At 53.7% G+C, this 20,437-nt stretch overlaps 1 protein-coding gene across 1 annotated transcript in view; it reads left to right on the plus strand.

Moving 5' to 3' along the window:
* The window catches only part of OLFML2B (olfactomedin like 2B), a 33,836-nt gene that overhangs the window by 5,831 nt on the left and 7,568 nt on the right, over positions 1-20,437 (plus strand). Inside the window, exons 4-6 of the mRNA XM_002715110.6 lie at positions 10,308-10,484; positions 15,068-15,293; positions 17,210-17,716. Coding sequence (XP_002715156.3) covers positions 10,308-10,484; positions 15,068-15,293; positions 17,210-17,716 — 910 coding nt within the window. The remainder of the gene's footprint in view (positions 1-10,307; positions 10,485-15,067; positions 15,294-17,209; positions 17,717-20,437) is intronic.

A 20,437-nucleotide genomic window follows, 5' to 3' on the forward strand; every position in this document is an offset into this window, starting at 1 on the left:
CATACGCTTTTCTTGTCAAGTCCCAAAGCAAATCAGACTTCCTGCACAGAGTATATGCCCTCAGGAGACTTAATCTATTCTATTCTTTGGAAAGGAAAAATATGCATAAAAATTCATCCAAAATCATGCCAAATTGTTGATGGCAAAGAGAATCAGTGATACAGGAATGTAAGTACCTTTTTTTTTTTTTTTTTGTCTTTAAGAGCACAAGACCATTGTATCTCTATTATCATCTTGACTTCTGGGGAACTTAGAGCTAAATGAAATACAGAAGTAAAATATACATCTTACCCTAGTTTTAAGGTAGAGTCATCTTCCTTCTGGGTATATGAGTGCTAATTTCTTATTCCGATTTTGTTCTTCTTTAATTATTCTGGTACACACTTGTGTGTATCTGCCTCACCCATTTTATAGGAAAAAAGCAAGAATGATTCCTAATAAATAGCTTTACTATTTGGGTTTAGAAGTAGTGTAATTTTAATGGGCAAAGACAGCACAGACATATGGTTTTCAACTAGTAAAATGTTATGAGATGGTGAGAGTTAAGAACTGTTATAAACAAGTAATAATGTTGACATATACTTTGACATATAAATAAAAACGTATTTAGTCACCAGAAAAGAGGGACCATCATCTAGCCTTATTGGTAAGAAGCTTAATGGGTGTGTTTCATTGACTTGCTTCCAGTTCTTGGAACAGTAGTTGAAACAGGGCTGCTGCTTCAAATTGAAATCTAGTGCTTTAATTTTTAGAAAGTTGGTGTAATTGATAAATTTAGTAACAGAATGGCTATAAACATTAATATTCCTAGAAAGTTGGTCTAATTGGTAAATTTAATAATAGAATGGCTATAAACATTAATATTCCTTGTGAACAAGTGGGCTTTTGGGGTCTGTCATGGAGGAGCTCAGGTTCCCTGATGAGTGATTAGTGAATGCAAGATCTGAACACAGCGCCCCTGTCTTGTCTGTGGCAGAGAGCACACCAGATCAGGAGTCATTGCAGGGTGAGGTACTCTCCTCTGCCAAGCAGCCACATCTTACTTCCTCCATCCACTTTGTTTGAATTCTGAGGGGATATAAGATACACTAGCCATTTTGAAAATACCTTGAAATGGTTAAATTAAACAAGGCACTAGGGTTATCACCAAGGAGAGATGGGGCAAACTTTCCCACATTGCTGAGCCAAGAGAGGGTGGGATGAAGATGGCAGAACACTGCAGTCACCAGGACTGGTTTTAGCACTTTCATTTCCCTCCTGAAAATGTTCCCAGAAAGTGAGCACGAGTCCCTTCTCCACCCACCTTGGGACCTTTAGTGATGAGGGTTTTCTGATTATGAGGCTTACTTAGTTCTGGGAGGGCTGGTGGGTCCACAGTCTCTTCAGTTATGGGGTCTGATGAAAGGGGTCCAGACTCTGCGTGCTGAGCTTTACAGACAGGTAGGGGTGGCCAACAGGACCACAGCAGCCCCTCCTCAATGTCTCTCTACTCTCCCAAGATGGGTTCCCTAAGAGAATCAGGCCCCTGGGCATCTTGGGTCCTTCCTCCCCAGCCTTGATGTGGGCGATGAGAGTGGGAATGGGCCACACCATCGTACAGTCAGTGGCCTTCATGCAGTCTCAGGAGTCTTCTTGAAACCACTTTCTGGTTCTCCTCAATGAGCTGAAAAGGAATTAAGGTCCAGTACTGGCAAGTGTCTGTTTCTGGAGGCTCCAGAATCGTCTAAGTATGCAATGTCCTTTAAAGAAAACCATTGCATTTCTACAGAAACAAGGGTGATGGCCACTTTTGCCTTCACCTGACCTTGGCAGCCTCTGGTTTTCTGTCTATCTGGAGGGCACAACCTTGGAAAGATAGCTATGGAGGGAGAGCACAGTGCTTGGGAGGTCAAGGTCAGGCACCCAGCCTCTGAGAAGCCCAGTACACCGGGCTGTGTTCAAGGGCCACAGCCTGTGTCCAGCTTTGTCTAGCAACTGAGCCCTCCCTGCTGGCCAGGGGCAGGAGGGTAGGTGACTTTAGGGCAGCACCACCACCTGGCAGCATCATATCTTCTGTGGAATAGCACTAGAACGGGGTTTTTGCTCAAAAATGATCTTAGTTACATCATTAAGAGAAGCCCTCTTTCAAAACTGGTATGTTTAATAACAAAAACTGGGCCATAACAAGAATAATAATAACAACCTCTTACATTTGTATAACATTTCACATTTTTTAAAGCATCCCATATACATTTAACCCACTTCTTGTAAGTGAGGTGGCATGGGAGACCTAAAGCAATTCCATAACCAGTCTGAGATTGCAGTGCTAAGAGTGTGGGACTAGAAGTCAACCTTCTGATTGCTGGTCCAGAGCTCTTTCTAATGAAACCCATAAGTTTATTCGAATCATCGTCATCTGCCCAGTGAGTGTCAGTTTTTCCTAACCAGAACTTAAAAACAATAGTTCTTCCAAGGGGATTTCTAGGCAGCGTGTGGCTGTATCCCATATGTCCCATTAGATGAGATTAAATTTGAGTTAGGGACGGTCCCACCCAGAGGGAGGCTTCCCAGGAAGCAGACATTCCAAGGCGATGGGGGGCTGAGCCGTGGCAGTGGAGTCTTGGGATGGACTTGGGCCCCTGGGCCCGGAGAGTGGAGCTCTGAATCTACTTGAGGTCGTCTCCTGGCCCGTGCCTGCTCACTGTCTGGAGTGTGCAGTAATTGAAAAGGCAGAACGTTGGGTGAATGGGAAAAACACTCCCTCTCCAGTCTGCCTCCGCAAGAGCCATGGAAGTGCAACTCTGCCTCTGGTCTTTGGATATTCTTGAGTCCCGAGGGGAGTTCTCTGCAGGTCAGACAGGACAAGAGGGGTCAGATTGGAGGGGCATTTTGCCCAGAGTAAGATCAGTGCTTGGCAGTGTTAGCAAGGGCACACATATGCATTCACTGCGGGTGTATGGGAGCATGTAGGAATGGAAACTTCATTTGCAGATGCATCAGGATGGAAGAAAAAAGAAGGGATAAGTCAGCTCAGGGAGCTTTGCCTAGTGCAGTGACTTCGGTTAAATTATTTTTGTTTTCAATTGTGAAACATGACTGAGGCACAGATAAATGCACAAGCAATGAGTGCACAGGCTAACAGACACCTGTGTCCGCCAGCCAGCTGGAGAAGTGGGATATGCTACCACTCCAAAAGCCACCAACACGCCCCTCCTGCTCACACCCCCTCGCTGATGGGAACCTCATCCTGACTTGGATGTTAACCATCTCCCTTGCTTTTTGTTCTAATTCCATCATCGAAGGGTGTTTGTCTCTAGCTATAATAGTTTTGCCTGTTTCTGAATCTGGTGTAATCCTATAGAATCTCTGTGTGTGTGTATGCACGTGTGTGTCTGTGGGGGTCTTCTTTCACTCGGTTTTGTGTTTTTCTAATTACCTATGTTGTCTCCATGTCTTGCAATTTATGTGTTTTTACTGCTAGGCAGTACGCTAGTATATGACTACACCACAACTGACAAGTGTTTATCTGTCCTTCTGATGATGGACACATGGCTTGTTTCCAGTTTCATGATTCTAATAGTCCCGCGAACGTCCCTGTAAACCAGCATCCCTGGACACGCACTGTGCCTGCCCGTTAGTTGTGCTTGTCTTCCGTGTTACAAGACAATGCCAGATGGTTTTTCCCAACAAGTACACATTTACACTCGCTCCACACGCATGCTCGCCCACACTTGATATTGTCAGATTTGCTGATTTCTTTCCATTTGGAAAGTGTGTCTTAGCAGAACCGTTTCACCGGGTTCCAGAATCTTACTTCTCCAAACTTGGGTGAGGCCCGAAACCCCAGGCACCTGTTTTAGAACTGGTCCAGGGAGGCCGGCGCTGCGGCTCACTAGGCTAATCCTCCGCCTAGCGGCGCTGGCACACTGGGTTCTAGTCCCGGTCGGGGCGCCGGATTCTGTCCCAGTTGCCCCTCTTCCAGGCCAGCTCTCTGCTGTGGCCAGGGAGTGCAGTGGAGGATGGCCCAGGTGCTTGGGCCCTGCACCCCATGGGAGACCAGGAAAAGCACCTGGCTCCTGGCTCCTGCCATCGGATCAGCGCGGTGCGCCGGCCGCAGCGCGCCGGCCGCGGCGGCCATTGGAGGGTGAACCAACGGCCAAGGAAGACCTTTCTCTCTGTCTCTCTCTCTCACTGTCCACTCTGCCTGTCAAAAAAAAAAAAAAAAAAAAAAAAAGAACTGGTCCAGGGAGAAGAAATCCCAGGGTGGTCAGCATTCCCAGGGCCTTCCTCCTGGCAAAGCCAGGCTGGCCCTCACCTGCAGGTGGTGGGGAGGGGAAGCAGGTTCAGGAAGTATGGGTGTGTGGGAGGTGGGAGGGGTGGGGGATAGGCACAGAGCATAGGTGCCACAGAGATGGGAATTGAAAAATCTAAAATGAAAACCTACAGCTTCCACATGGCAAAGGCAAACTCCGTTCACTGCATATAAAGCTGGGTGTGGCACTGATTTGGCTCCAGAAAAGACTTTCTGCTTGAACTCCACGGGCACCCAGAGACACAGAGACTGGCAGGCTGCTCAGGCCTTAATGTGGAGTGTGGAGGCAACAGGACTAGAGGCATGGAGTACATCTGGAACCCTGCAGCTCTTCCAGGAGCCGATTTACTACCAGAGTCGAGAAAAAGACAGAAGGACAGATCATTAAAATAATCTCCTCTAACATCAAGGCTTTAGCTGGATTAACTCATTCTTGTAAAAGCTGCAGATCTTTAGGAGGAAACGCCTACCCCCACTTAGCTGCAGGACACCTGTTTGTAAGTACTAGCTCTGCTTAGGACTGGGTGCACAGAGGCCCCTGTAGGTATGTGGGCGTGTATCCCGTGCTGTTCAAATAGATGCATGCCTGTAAGTTTTCCATTCAGTGACTTCTGTGGCTTCTGGGGCTTCTGCCCCTTCTCGTGTGTGTGACCCTGTCTTTTGCATCCACCTGCTGGGGTTTGCAAACCTTGTCCATGAGCACTGATGGGCGCCTGGGGACCTTGGGTGTCGGCTGAACCTGAACTTTTTTTTTCCCTCGTGATTTTGCTTTCATATGAGATTTAAAGTCTGTGATGGATTTATCAGACCCCAGACTGGCCCAGTCCTAGAATGTGCTGGCACAGCCATTGCTGAGGGCTTCTTCCCAAACCTTAAGATGGGGAGGCTTTTGTGTTTCTGGGCTGGGAGGCGACATCAAAGGAGCTTCCCTGACTCTGGGGGATGTATCTTCACCGGTTAATGGGAAAATGTGATTTTCATCTGTGCAGGCCTGGCTATGAATTGGGGGAGCTCCTTCCAAGCCCCCCACTTCCCCTCCCACTCTCCCCTGCCTTCAAGACACCCCAAGGGCTGGTCAAGTCTGCTTGTGTGGGAGCGTTTGCTGGAAGTCACTCTTCTTTGAGGGCAGGCTTGGAGGGGAGCATCACTCACCCTGCCTGAGAGCAGTGCCTTCCTCTGGGGAGAGACAGAGGGTCAGAGTTACGGCTACCCACTTCAGCTCTAATGTCATTTAATTCAATTTTCGTCTTCGTCTGAGCTCCAGCCAATGAATTGCCTCTCCTGGGGCCACATATACTTCAAGTCTCATTTGCCACTGCGGAATGTAAGGTTTTCTCCTTGGCTAAGGGAGCTTAAGATGCAAGAGTGAGCCCCCTATCTGCTGGGCTGGGAACAGCGCATAGCACCCAGGACGTGTGGCTCTGTTCTCAGGGGTGGGTCACCCCTGCTGCACACAGTCATCAGAGGCCTGGGCTTCTTGCCCAGTCACTCGTGGCTCCTTCCAGGCTCTGGGCCCTTTGAGGGCAACCCAGGCATAGGTCGTCTCTGTTTCCCAGGTCCTCGCCCAGCCCCCAGTGTGGAGTCGCTGCTCAACAGTTGTTTGGTTGGGTGAAGGATGTAACGTGGCAGCTGGTGTCTCCCTGTCTATCCGTGCCCGTCACCTGTGGTCAGAGGGATTGGGCAGTAGCCCGCTTCTCCTGCCATCAGGAGCACCAGCTGTTTTCCAGACACTGGAGGACAGCTGTCGTCCCGATGACTGTCCCAGACCATCAGGCCCCAGCTACAACCTGGAGGGCTCAGAGAGAGAATGGCAGGACAAGCCGTGAGCCCGCCTCCTTGGGCCCGGTTACCCCACACCTGCTCACTTCACTCCACCAGGATCCACGTGCCCCAGAGTCCTGCGCACGCCCGGCCATGCGGCCTGACACTCACAGGGCCTCCCAGGGAAGCCCCCTCAGGTGTCTGCTGCGTGACTTGGAGCCAAGGTTTTGCCCACCTGCAGTCACCCCCATACAGCAGCCAGCCTTAGACTCATGCCTTCACGAAACCTTAGCTCTTCTTTCCTCTTGCACTTGCACATCTGCAACTGAGATCCTAGCGTGTGCCCACACCAGCCTCCCCCGCACACCTCCAGCCCTGCTCAGGGCCAGGCGCTGCACCACGTGAACCTCGCACTCACTCTTCACATCAAGTCTGGACAGGCACGTGTCATCATTCCTTCTTTCTCCAGCTAGGGCCCAGAGAAGTTCCATCACATACCTTACATGGTTCCTTAAGAGGCTGTGATGGTGGTGTGGGTTTTGTGCTTGATCTCCAGGGCTACACCCAGCCCCCAATGCACCCACTGCCACCCCACAACTGGCCTATCAGAAAATCAAGACCCTAGAGAAATGCCAGGGCTGCTCTCTTCCTCTCTGTGGTCTTTTCTCCTGGTTCCTACAGTTTTGCCTTAAGCCCATACCCAGTCTTGCTCATGCACACCTATTCTTGTCCAAGAACTGGCGAGGTCAGCATGGAGACCTCAGTGGTGGTCTTTCCCCCATGCCTGCCCTGCCAATCTGCCCATGGCTCATCAAAGATGGGCTCTGACCAGTTGTGCCTAGCTAGCTACACCCCCAGGCCCACTCACATTCTGATTCTCCCTGGCTCAGAGGGCCCTACCTGGTGTGTGTGCCTCCTACAATCTGGTTTCTGTACATCTGTCTGTCACCAGCACCAGACACCTGTCCCCAACTGGCGACGAGGCCTTGCTCCCAGCAGACACCCTCCCATGCACTGCGTCCAGCATGCGGCCCTTGTTTGGGGAATGCCTCTCAATCCCCTGGCTCCACTTAGTCCGAGGACTCCTGACAAGGTTCATTGTGTCTGGCCTTCTGCCCAGCCCCCTATCTGCCTGCCTTTCTCCCTCCGCCCTTCCCTCCTCTTGACGGTGCCAGGATCCTTGGCAGGGGTTGTGTGGTGCACTTGCTGCTGCCAGATAGGCACCCTTCCCGCCTCGGCCCGCCTCGCTGCCAGCACCGCCCGGGAGCGAAGCACACACACCATAAATGTCAGGGTTGCAGCTGTCCCTGAGGGGAAGAGCCTGAGACATGAGATCATGGGTTTTGCCTGTCTTGCAGGGCAGGATTGGGAGCCCCTGTGTGGGCAGCATCCCCTGAGCTGCCTGAGAGGTACCCACAAATGGCCCTTGGTGTGAGGGCTACACAGCCCAGGGAGAGATCTGGAGCTTGGCGAGGCCAGCACCCCCCAAGCTGGAGGCAGCTGAGTGGGGGTGTCGGGGAGGGGCAGCTGCTGCTGTCGCCTGGGGGCACACCAGCTGGCTCGGGGGCCTAGGGGGTGATGCCACTGCCGACCTGCTGTTTATTCAGGCGGCTGGTGGGCTTTCCTGGTCCCTGGGGGGGAATAAGCTATATTGCTCCTCCTGGCTCTCAGGGCTGGGCCTGCCTCCCACGCTCCTCTGTGGAAACTCCGAATAATGGCTCTGCATCCAGGGCAGGAGGAGAACTTCAGGTTAGGAATCCAGGAGAGGAAAGCCCTCTAGGGCCCAGAAACCCAAGGCTCGGGGAGGCAGGGACAGGGGCAGGGGCTACATCTTAGGGGCTGCCCCTTTGCCCCACAGCCAGCATCTCACACGGGCTGATGGCGACTGCTCCAAGGTGTTCACAGATCAGGCAAGATCTTCTTTCAAACAGTGAGGACAGTAGGGCCAAGCCTTCCCATCCACCCTGAGGTGCCGGCACTTTGTCTGGCATCCTGGGGCCATCGCTGGGCGGCAGGTGCACGCCCCCTCAGCCCTTTCCTTAGCGAGGCCTCACCCATCCCACTGACGAGTAAGTACCTGTGTCTTCCCATCATCCTTTGTTTCTCCAGGTACCGCACCCTGGCAGGTGTTCTCTTGTTTGGTGCTTCGTCTCGTGCTCTCCTCCTCTGCCCACAGAGGGAGGTCTTCACCAGGGCAGGGTCCTCATCTGTCTTGCTTACGCTTTGGTCCCTCAGTGCCATGGCTGAGCACGTGAATGCATTAATGAAGACCTAACACTGGCCCCCTGGGCCTGCTGGGCCGTGCGTCCTGTCTTAGGAGGGGAGAGCCACAGGAGGACATCCACTTAGGGATTACAGAAACACTTGGGCCACTTAGAGACCAGGAGCTTTTCCTGTCCATTCCAGAAAGAACTTGGCCCCTGTCACACAGCATCTCTCACACATGTTTCTGTCCCCTTATCCCACAGCTGTCCCCCAATTTCAAGCAATGGTCCTCAACCCTTAATGTGTGCAGAGGAAGGACCTGAGAATCTCGCTAAGGTGCAGACCGGGCTCCAGCAGGGCCGGGTGGGGCCCAGGGCTCTGCAGTACTGACAAGTCCCTGCAGGATGCCAATGCTGCTGGACTCCGGGCCACACCCACGATCCTATAACTCCGCACATGTGCACCTCCTCTCGTGTCTCCTGAAACCGAGCTGCAGGCATCCCCTGGCTTCTTTGGTGTGCTTGGTGCTGCTGCGGGCTGGCTGGGTGCCGGGACCCTCTCCCGCGCTCTTGTGATCCCCAAGTGAACTGAAGAAGCAGGACCAGCAGGCTGCATGTTGCTCCAGTTTTTTGTGTGTGTTTGTTCTTCTGAACTTGGACAATCACCTCTTTACTCTGGGCCTCAGTTTCCTCTTTGTGAACGGAAAGCTTAGGCTTGAGTTCTGGCCTCCATTCCAGCTGTCACAGTCTGTGATAAACAACCCTTCAGCAGGGTCCATGCACACCCATGCAGTCACTCACTCAGTCCTGCAACCCGTGGGGAAAGTGCTAATGCTCTCCCCAGCTTACAGACATTGGATATGTCACAGACAGTGACACGTGCAGGTGTGAACAGACAGCTCCTTCCAGAACCCACGCTCTTAACCATTGCCCTGGATGTTCCCTGTCAGCAGCGACTGCACAACCTCTAAGACCATTCATTCTGCACGTTCTGGAGACGAGACACCTTTCTCGTGGGCTTCAGCACGGTTCCTTTTGTGCAATTGAGGGAAGCTGGCTTGGCCCAAGTCCTGTGGAACACATTGAGCCTTTCCAGGGCTCACTATCAGGCATGTAATGAAATGCCAGAAAAAGGGCACGGTCGATGCTTCGGGAGCCTGGTTAGTTTAACACGCACCTATTGGGCTCCTCTGGGCAGCCCCCTGTGGGAGCCACTGGAGCCACAGCGTCTGGCCCTCGTGATCTGCCTCCATACGCACTCATGCCCCCAGCTCCGGGCCGCCGTGCTGCCCTGGGGGACTGTGGCGTCACAGCAGCTGTAGCCCTGTGCCTGCCAGTGTCTGGGCTTTTACACTACCGTGTGTGTATGAAAGAAAGAGGAACAGCAAACGCATCCTTGATTTTACATGGTTGCTTTCTCCACCAGCCTCCTAAACAGAACCCAAAGGAGGCCATCACACTGGACACGGTCGATGTCCATGGAAACCTTAGTCGGGAGGCCGACATGTTGGGTCTCAGTATGGTCAAACTTCCCTGTAAACCCCTGGAGGAGCAAGAGCAGCTCCAGGGCTGTCGACAGCTCTCCTAAGGTGCAAATCCCATGCAGCGTCCTCATTGTCTGGGAGTTGCTTCTGATGCCCCCAGCCCTGCCTCTCTTGTTTTATAAATCCAGTGACTGGGTCCCATGGAGGCAGCTAGAACATTTTATAATGTTTTCCACCACTGGGTAGGGAGCATTGTATATAAATGACAGAAAAAGGCATGCTGTCCTAGAGGCCCAGGGACCTGAGAGTGCTATCATCAGGAAGCCCGTGGTCGTTTGGGCAGTATTTCCAGCAGGTGGACATACCAGGGCTCGATGACCCTGGAAATGCTGCCCTGGGGCCTGGAATCTCTTCCCAGCACAAAGCTGGACATGCTCGTGGGCCCCAGTCACTTGCTGGCTGATTCTCAGCCTGTTTGCTGTGTCCCCGTGCTCTGACTGCCAGCTGACCCCATTTGTCCTCAAAGTACTAACTGGATCCCGTTTTTAAATGTTTCTCCCCCCTCAGGAAGTTTCTAAAAACCTCACCAAGGAAAATGAACAAATCAAAGAGGACGTGGAAGAAATTCGAACAGAGATGAACAAGCGAGGCAAAGGGAATTGCTCCGATACCATCGCAGAGAGCGTGCCAGACATCGGCTCAGCCCTGCAGAGGGACGCGGCCGCAGCCTACGCCCACCCAGAGGTACAGCCCGGCTGCCTGGGGCCTCGGCTCTTAGCCCCCCAAAGCGTGAGAGCAGCACATCTCTCCTTTGCAAAGAGCACTGCAGGGTTCACTCCTTGCCCAGTCCTGGTTTCCTTGCATCTGTGCAATTGTTCTGTATGTTGGATGGCCAGGGGTGGAGCCCATTTTACCTAACATTGAAGTCCAGAAAAGATTCAACGAGGACCCAGATCGGGGTCTCTCCTGAGTCCCTGTCCCATTCTTTTCATGACATCCCTGGGAGCAGCCCTTGCCTTTATGAGGAGGACACGAGGGAGGGCTGGCTTGTCGGGGACCATCGTGGCTTCACTGCTGCTGTCCTGGCATGGGTATCAGTAGCACCCTATTTCACTCACAGAAATGTGCCAGCTTGGAAATGATACATTATATAGCCCCTCTTTATAAGGGACTTTGTAATTTCTGCATATTTCATCACCATCACTTGCAAGTTTCACCACAGCTCTGGAAAGCAGGCTGGTTGGAGACCAAACCCTCATTGTATAGACGAGGAAACAGCTCCAACCATGCCCATGGTCTCCCTGCTCAGCTGGGAGAAGGTGACAAGCATGGAAAACCTCGGTCTCTCCCCACCCAGCTGTGTCCCCAGTGCAAAGTCACCCGTGTGTGAGATGGAACAGCCTGAGGGACTTAAGTGATGTGCAAAACCTGCTTGCTTGAAGGTGCCTCCCCACCTGGTGCCTGTTCTTTTGGTTCCAATCACCAAGTTATGTTTATGTGTGTTGCCATGGAATATATGGAGTTATCTGCTAAACTGCTGCCCAGGAAACAGGCATTCTGGGGGACAATAACCCACAAGAGTAGAAGAGGAAACTGGGAAATGCTGGTGGCCGGGCTAGAAGAGTCCCATTAGCAAGGCAGATTTGTGTGAATATTATAAAAGGGAGGGCTCCCTGGGCAGCGAGGGGACAGCGGCATATATAACAGGGGCCTGGCTTCCTTTACTGGGTTGCTGAGGGTCACTGGGGTTGGTGGTGGATGGTGGGGCCCAGGACATTGGTACCCAGGGGTGGGACGCAGGTGTGCCATTGAGAGAGTGCCCTCAGCCTCAGGTGTGGGCTGAGCAGGACCTGGGATAGCCAGAGCCTCTGCACTGGTTTCTCTGCATGCTGTGGCGTGGAAAATGTGGGGGAGCATTGCCATGCAGGGCTCTTGCCTGGGTCCTTGAGGGTCGGGCAGCGGAGGAAGGAAGACTGGGTGGCGAGTGGGCTCTGAACTCCTGGGTGGAGGAAGTCTTCGGCCGTGGGCTCGGGCAGTCTGGGGCACACGTGTTCTGAGGGCAGGGTGGCAGGCCCACTGAGGACTTTTAGGGCATTAATCCCTGTACCCTCCCCAATATGTAACTCAGAACAATCCCAAACCACAAAATAAATATAAGGAAGGCCAGTAATTTCCTAACTTTTCCCACGATGACTACTCGGATGCTTTTCTGGGAATCATCATTTCCCTTCAAAAATTATTTTTATTCTCATTTTGGGGTGTCCCAGCCGTGCTGGCTACCAACCATGTGTTTAGTCTACGTGGTGGGTCACCCCTGAGCAACTGAGTCTGAGCTCGCAACCCAAAGAGCCAGGGCACATTTGGGCTGGATGGGGATCTGTAGGCACCTGCTCATCACATCTGGGGTCCAGTGTCTCTAATCTCCAGCCCCCGAGGCATCCCTCAGCAGGCCCAGCTGCCCAGAGGAGCCAGGCACTCCTTGCCTGCTGGCTTCCAGTTTCCCAGCCAGCCAGGCCCTCTGGTTTATCTCTTGTCTCTATGACACATAGTGTGGTGTGCTCAGGAACCCAGCTCAGATTTCCCGAGGGCAAACAGCAAACCAAATCAAACACACCAGACCCTTTTTCTCCTTGCTCAGCAGCGTGCCTTCCTCCGCCTCGGCTCCCCATTCATCACACTGCTGAAGTTAGCACAATCCGCAGGGACCAGGGTTGGGAGGGGTGGAAGGGGAAGTGGTGAGGGAGGCCCACAAGTGGGCTGTGCCTCTCCCTTTCCATCCCTTGTCTCTTTGGTGAACCCCATGTGGAAAGGGGGGAACTGTAGGGTAATGGGCTTCGTTGTTTATTTGCAGGGTTCTTGTAGATCATGTCGGGGTTTTTTTTTGGAAGGGTGAATGGTAATTTGTTGGAAGCCAGTCTCAAAGATGATCCCGGCCTGGAGGGTTGGCAGGGGGCTCCAGGGGCTGGTTGGGAGTGGGCACATCTGATGCCAGAGGTTGAAGTCATACAACAGACTCTTGGATTGACAGAGAGAGAAAATCAAAGCTTAGTTAGGGCAGCTGCTGCCCAGTGCAGCCTGTCGCCAGTGAATCCAAGGAAATTATATGTTCCCTGGCAAAGGCCGTCCATGGTCTTGCTCCATCTCCTTGGCTAGGGGGAGAGGACTGCAGCTCCCGCCCTTCCCTGAGAGCCTGGAATTAAAGACAGTTCCTGGGGTTTGCCACGAAGAAATGACGCCCTGGTTTTGCAATGCAGAGGGAGACCAAGGCCCAACCATTGGCTGTCCCTCAGCGTCTGGGTCCAGGCTGTGGCCGGGGCCTCTTGTCAACTTCCAGGCAGCTCTCCCCGCTGGGAAATGGTGGTGCTCCCCAGTCTGCTGGGCAGCAGCCAGTCCGGGGCCCTGCGGACGTGGGCACCAGGGCGAGGTTTTAGACAGCGAATGAGTTGGTCTCGTGGTCATAGCTGTGGGCAGGGTGGCAGATAGGAGGAAGAACACTGGCTCTGAACAGGCAGTCCCGGACCCAATGCTGGTAGTGAGACTTAGCAAGTGCTCTCCCAGCCACTGATGCTTGGCCTTCAAGCTGCTCCTGGGCGATCCAGAGTCTGCTTCGTCATCTGTTGACATGGATAGCGACCTTGCCTCATGATTGTAAGGGTTAAAATAGTAGAAAGGAACATGGCCACAATAGGTGCTCACTAAACCATCATCACCAACAACCAGGCATTCCCTGTACCTCTAATCAAGGTCACCTCACCAACAAGAACAGGGAATAGAGGCAGGAGCAGGTGGCAGGAGGGGGCTGCCCAGGGCACGGTCGGGCACTGCATGACCCTTCTGCACCATCAGAGCTGTCACTGTGACATTCTCACGACACCGTCCAGATGCCCAGACACCAGACTTGAAACCAAATGCTGGTCACACATATAGACAGCTCCTTGGGATTCGTTAGGATTCAAAACCCCATTTCACAGTTAAGGAGCACCCACCAGGAGAATCAGATGAACAAGAGGAGCTCTCTGCTCTTTCAGATTTCCACAGTCTACAGATACTGCAGCATCCTTAAATGATGCCCATGGGAAGCAGGTTGGGAAAAGTACTGTAACAGAAGCACAGACTTGTATTTGTTTTGGAATTGTGTTCAGCATTGAGCAAGAGACCAAGTTACAGTGCCCTAAGCAGTAGAGTGCTTCATTGTTCTTTCACATAGAGGAGCTTTGGAGGCAGGCAGTTCAGAGCTGGTGTGGTTAGTTCTAAAAACTAATCAGTCACTTCCGGGCTCATGGTCACAAGGTGGCTACTCAGCTCCAGCCATCCTCTTCACAGAGAAACAAGGAAGTAAACAAAAGATGCCTCCCAGCTAAGTCAGCCCCCCTACTAAGAAACTATCCTAGAAGCTCCTCCCACCAACTTCTACCAATACCTCACTGGCCAGACTTCAGTCCCATGAAGTCTAACAAAAGCAGCTCTCCATTAGGAAGGGACAAGGGGGAAAGGGGCTTGGGTAGTCAATTAGAAGTCTTTGCCACAAAGGAAAAGTACATTGGGGAGGAAAGGATTCTGGATGAGAGGGTCTGGGACTCTTTCCTTGGGGACCTGAATTTTTAGCTGGACCCTGAGAACTGGGCAGATCTCCATACAAGTAGCTCTATATAAAGGGTAAAAGGGGTGGAATGGCTTTTCAGACAGAAAACATGGTCTGACAAAGACCCAGCAGCTCAGGAGAGCCAAGAGGCCGAGGCACCGGCCAAGGGGCTGCAGTCCCTGGGGGCCAGGGCTGGGGGTTGGGGAACAGGAGAGCAGGATGCTGAGCTGGGCCGAGGTCTGTTGGTGAGAGCTCTTAAGTGCCAGGCAGAGGATGTCTGGCTTTATTCTGCACGCAGTAGGGAGAGTGTGGGGGCTGGGCGGCGACCTGTGTCTGAGGCAGCTGGGTGGGTGCCCTTCCTTTCACGGGGGTCTCTCCAGAAACAGCTTGCGCCAGATCTAAGTCAGCCAGCGTCACCAGGCCAGAGTGGAGAGGAGAGCCACGTTCTCTGGGCAGCGTAGCATTGAGGTTACACACACTGATTCTGGAGCCAGACTCCCTGGGTTCAAATCCTGTCCTCCCTGCTTATGGTGGGCGATGTGCTTAATTTCTCTCTGTGCCTCAGTTTCCTAAAAATGGGTCACAGGACTGGCACGAATGTTTGTTAGTTACAAATGTAGGCATACTCTGTACTCAGAGCAGGGCCAGGCTCGGAGCGGGTGCTGTTGCTGCTGGCGTGGCCGTGGCTCCAGCACCGCCCCACCTGCCCCCTGCCCTTCCCTCCTGTGCCTCCTCTGCCGAGCAGTATGAAGAGCGCTTTCTGCGGGAGGAAACCGTGTCCCAGCAGATCAACGCCATCGAGCTCCTGCGGACGCACCCCCTGGCCCCACCCGACGTGGCAAAGTCACAGCGGACCCTGCACAGGCAGGTCCACCTGAGGGGCCACGCAGCCTCCAAGCCCACCGTCATCCGGGGCATCACCTACTACAAAGCCAAGGTCCCTGATGAAGAGAATGACATCGAAGAGCACCGTGAGTTGGGACCAGCAGGGCTGGCCCAGAGGCTGGGCGGTGAGGGAGGGCGGGGCCTTGGGGAGCCACGCCCCGCTTCTGCAGTCCGGTCCCTCCCCACAACTTTCTGAGCTGCCCTGGGCAAGTCAGTTAGCATCTCTGGGCTTGCAGAAGACCAGGTGGCAGAGCGGGACCGAGCTGCAAGGGCCTGCCGTTCTCTGCATTGGCCGATGGGGAAAGCCAGGCTCGAGGGGAATGATGCACTCGGAGCCACACGTGGCCTCTCCTGTCCTCCAGGGACCCTGAGCTTCCTGGCTGAGCTTCCAGCACTTTGTTTTGCTCTGCATCTTTCTTCCTCTCTCACAGAGAAGAACTGAGCCTGTTCCTCAATGTCTCTACCCAGTTTCCTTAATACCTCCTTCTGTGTTCCTTCTGCCAGCCATCTGCCTCCTGTCTTCTTCCTGTGCCTTCAGGAAACCCCAGGAGGTCCCCATTCTTCCCCCACTACTTGCTGGAGCGCCTTCCTTCTCACATCCCCTCTAACACAGCAGCTCTGGGTGTGTCGCCCAGTTTCTCTGCCTTTCTCTCTGTCTGGTTTGTATCCACCCAGCAGCTGCCATGACCACTTTGCCCATTTTCAGCTGTGCTTTCTTGTTATTGATTTGTATGCATTCTTTACATATTTTGGATCCTCATCTTTTGACCTCATAGGTACTGCAAATGCCTCTCCATCCCCATGCTCTATAACAGTACTTTTCTAAGGAGCAGAGCATGTGAAACCAGTTTACTAATGATTTTTGTTGTTGTTAGAACTCTGTGTCCAGCCGGCACCGTGGCTCACTAGGCTAAACCTCTGCTGGCAGCGCCGGTACCCCAGGTTCTAGTCCCGGTTGCTCCTCTTCCAGTCCAGCTCTCTGCTGTGGCCTGGGAGTGCAGTGGAGGATGGCCCAAGTGCTTGGGCCCTGCACCCCATGGGAGACCAGGAAAAGCACCTGGCTCCTGGCTTTGGATCGGCACAGTGCACTGGCTGCAGCGGCCATCTGGGGGGTGAACCAACGGAAGGAAGACCTTTCTCTCTGTCTCTCTCTCTCTCACTGTCTAACTCTGCCTATCCAAAAAAAAAAAAAAAAAAAAAAAACCCTCTTTGTGTCCTTCCTGAGAAATCCTTGCCCCGCTCAGACCCCTGCAGCCTCCCCCATTTCGCTCGGGATAAAAACCGAACTCCATGCTCAGCCCCCGCCACACGTCCTTGCCGCCGTTCTCTCTGTGACTGCGCCACCTGTTACACTCACGCTCTCTGCTTCTTCCTCGCCGGCCACCTCTGTGCTCGGCGGGTGTGTTCCTGCCTCAGAGCCTTTGCACGGCCGTTATTTCCCCTGGAGCCCTCCCACTACACCCACAGCTGCTCGAGTAACTCCCTCATCTCCTTCAGCTCATCCCTGCAACCCATTAAGTCCCATCCTGACCACTTCTCCCCCGGCTCTCTGGACCCTCCTCTCCGTCCTCCGCCCGGCCCCCAGAGTATCAGAGGAACTGACGGTTCCTCAGAGGAACCGTCTATGTCGAGTGTTCAGGTCTCCACCAGTAGGTAGACGCCCTGTGAGCTCAAGGAGCTTGATTTGTCTCCTGGCTGTATATTTGCGGAAGGGATGATTGGATAACGCACTTCCTCCCAGCCATGAGGGTCCACAGCCCAGCTGTGCACCATGCCCCCGAGTCCTGGAGGGAGCAGGGCTGCAGCCTATGCAGAGAGACCCTGTAGGAAGGAGAGCGTCCCTCCGTGGGTGCCCCTTGTCGCCTTCCTCTTCTGCACTCCCAGCTGGGCTCCAGCTCGGAGTGAGGCTGTCGCATTGAGGAGGGGAGCCTTCTTGTTGACCTGCCAGCCGCCGCTTGCTCTTGGCTGAAGGGCGCTCCCCTGCCTCGTGTTTGTTTCACAGAAGACGAGTTGTTCAGCGGCGACAGTGGAGTGGATTTGCTGATCGAAGACCAGCTCCTGAGACACAGCGAGCAGCTGACCAGCACCACGCAGAGGTCCGCAGCCGCCCAGCCCAGCACCACAGGGATGGCTGGCCACAGCCCCCCAACCACACCCTCGTCTTCCGCCCAGCCGCCGGCCTCCCCGTCAGCCGCCGGCCTCCCTGCCCCTGCTCTCCATGCCTCAGCTGAACAACAGCTCTCGGCAACACTCCACACCTCCTCAGTGGTCCTCCCAGACCCCATCAAGGAGACGGTCCTTCAACCTTCCACTCAGGGACCGGCCACCACCGTGGCCCACACAGCTGTCCCGCCACCTCCAGCCTCAGCTTCCCCAGCAGTGGTCCCTGGGGATGCATTTGAGGAAGCCACACACATGGCCCCAGCACCTCCTGCCACCGTCAGGACAGACCCTGCCGCCAGCGCCACCCTGAGCCCCGAGGAAGAAGACGACATCCGGAACGTCATAGGTGAGCTCATTCGACCCAGCTGGGCCTCCTGGTCAACCAGGCTGGAGCCAGCAAAAGGGTGAAAGGAGAGGGGGGAGCCAGATGATCAGGGTGCTTGCTCCACTGTGACTGATGGTGGGCTTTGACATCCAGGGTTTATGTGTCCAAAGTGTGCCAGTGACAGGAGTGGGGACCTCCTTTATTTTATTAATTAAATAATGAGAGGGCGAGTGAGTGAGAGAGAACTCCCATCTGCTGGTTCACTGCCCAAATGCCTGGAGTGACCCCTGGCTGGGGCCAAAGCTGGAAACCCAGAGCTCCGCCCAGGTCTGCATCTTGCACCATCACTGCTGCCCCCCCCCCCCCAGAATCTGCATTGGCAGGGTCAGGAGCAGAGCTGGCTACCAAACCGCATGTGGGAGGCAGGTGTCTGAACCAGCGGTTTAACCACTAGGCCAAACACCTGCTCCAGAATCTCCCTACTAGGATAAATATTTAAATTAGTGGAGCCAAGTTCTCATCTTCATGAGGTGTTTTTTTTTTTTTTTTTTTTTTTTTTTTTTTTTAAGGCAGAGTGGATAGTGAGAGAGAGAGAGACAGAGAGAAAGGTCTTCCTTTTGCCGTAGGTTCACCTTCCAATGGCCACCGCGGCCGGCACGCTGCGGCGGGCACACCACGCTGATCCGAAGGCAGGACTTATCCTGGTCTCCCATGGGATGCAGGGCCCAAGCACTTGGACCATCCTCCACTGCCTTCCCGGGCCACAGCAGAGAGCTGGCCTGGAAGAGGGGCAACCGGGAAAGAATCCGGCACCCCGACAGGGACTAGAACCCGGTGTTCCGGCGCTGCTAGGTGGAGGATTAGCCTATTGAGCCGCGGTGCCAGCCCATGAGTTTTATAAACATTTGTCGAGTGCTATCTAAGTTCAAGGCTTTGTGATGCATATTGGGGTATCTGCAGGTAGGGCCCAAACACCTGTGGTATCCTCAGGACATGGGGTTGGCCAGCCTGGGAGTCTCTTTGCTTGGTGACTTGTAGCCAGCAGTCAAGTCGTCCGCCACCTCCTTAACCCACCTCCAGCCAGGGTCCCATCCCCCAGACTCTTTGCACCTGTCTGCTCTGGGTTTTACCACTGCCATCTTTTTTGGGGTAGTGTGTACCTTTCTGGGGTTCTTAGGATGCTCCCCTACTCTAGTAGCCTGTGTCCCAGCAGCTGTTCACCTGGTGGCAGGAGCTGAGGGCCAGAGACACATTTTCTGCTGCTGTTCAGTGTTCTAGTAAAGTGAAAGGACATTGGTATGCAGAGGTCGGTTTGCTTGAAGACCAGCCTGTAGGGTTTTCCAGAAACTCTGGAGCTCTTACCTCTTGCGTCTTCTGCAGAAGAAACTTGGATGTGGACGCAAATGTTGTGTTTCCTTCCAATACCAAGGGGTGATGCAGGAGGCGGCCCAGAGAAGAAAGATTTGATGAGACAGGTGATGTGAATGTGGGAATCACTTCCAGTCGCCTATCACAGGGTCAGGCCTGCCTCTGGCTGCTGTCGGTGTGGGTGGGACTCCCTTCCTGGAACCCTCTCTGCAGACCCCCCGACTACTCACTTGGCAGTCACGTCTCACGTGGTGTGCTGACATCTCCCAGTCATCGGCAGGGTAAAAAGCATTTGGCTAAAGTGCACACAGGCTACTGACCTGGTGCCAGGGAAATGCTGTTTGCCATTGGAGGAGTCTGGCCATTTTGATTTTGAGCTACTTAAGATGCGACTTTACATGGGGCTGTGTTTAGAAGGACCATCCTAGCCCCATCTTATTTCCAACCCTGACTTCATGATGTCCTAAAATGTCTACTACTCGGAGGAGTCATAGAAGTCTCAAAAAAAAAAAAAAAAAATCCCAAAGCAAGTGAATCTCACTCCATTGTTGGTGGTGCACACACGCATTTGGCTCAGAGCTGGAAGACAAGGAGAGGAAAGATGCTGTCAGGGGTGGAAGCTGGGGCTTGGGAGAAGTGCTGCCTGGTCAAGGCCAAGATCGCCAGACTTTAACGTCTACAGCTCCTGATGTGTTTGTTAGAAGGGGCTACTGCTGGGGGGTTGGGGGGGTGAGTCAGGGGTGGGTTGGGGTGGGCAGGGGCAAACAAAAAGGACAGTCAGCTTATGACAATGCCATATTCGAGGCTGAGTTCAGGAAATACCATGATCTGTGAAGAATGTCACCCCCACAAAGCACACGACCTTAACCAAGGCCAGGGTCATAGTTAGCCACTCCGCTGTGGTGTGAGATGGCCTGGCTGGCCTGCCTCGGGTCAGGGAGGCTTGCTGTGGGGCAACCCAAGGAGGGCGCTGCTGATGGGGGTTGGGGTGGCACCTTCCACAGCTCCCAGTGCCCACGCTGTTCCCTGAGTCACTTGACAGGGGTGCCCTGTGTCCCCAGCTCTACCCTGGTCCCAGTCTCCTTGCTGATCCATCTAAGCCACCCCCTTAAGCCACTGGGGACATCACTCAGAACACAGGGGCTTCTGGCCCTAAAAATAAGAATACAAAGCTCTCCTTGTCAGTGGGTAGAAGCTGAAGAGTAAGTCTGGGCTGCAGAAAACCAATATGAATGAGACGGAGTCACTGCCCCGGAGGGACTAACCTCGCAGGGAGGCAGCAGGTGGCTAAAGTGGCAGGGGGCATGGGAGGCAAGGAAGGGGACAGGTGTGCATGATCCAGCCGCAGCATCACCAGACCTGTCGGGGGGCTTC

The sequence above is a fragment of the Oryctolagus cuniculus genome, chromosome 7, assembly GCF_051225735.1.
Source record: "Oryctolagus cuniculus isolate XC-2025 breed Fujian yellow rabbit chromosome 7, ASM5122573v1, whole genome shotgun sequence".
Taxonomy (NCBI): Eukaryota; Metazoa; Chordata; class Mammalia; order Lagomorpha; family Leporidae; genus Oryctolagus; species Oryctolagus cuniculus.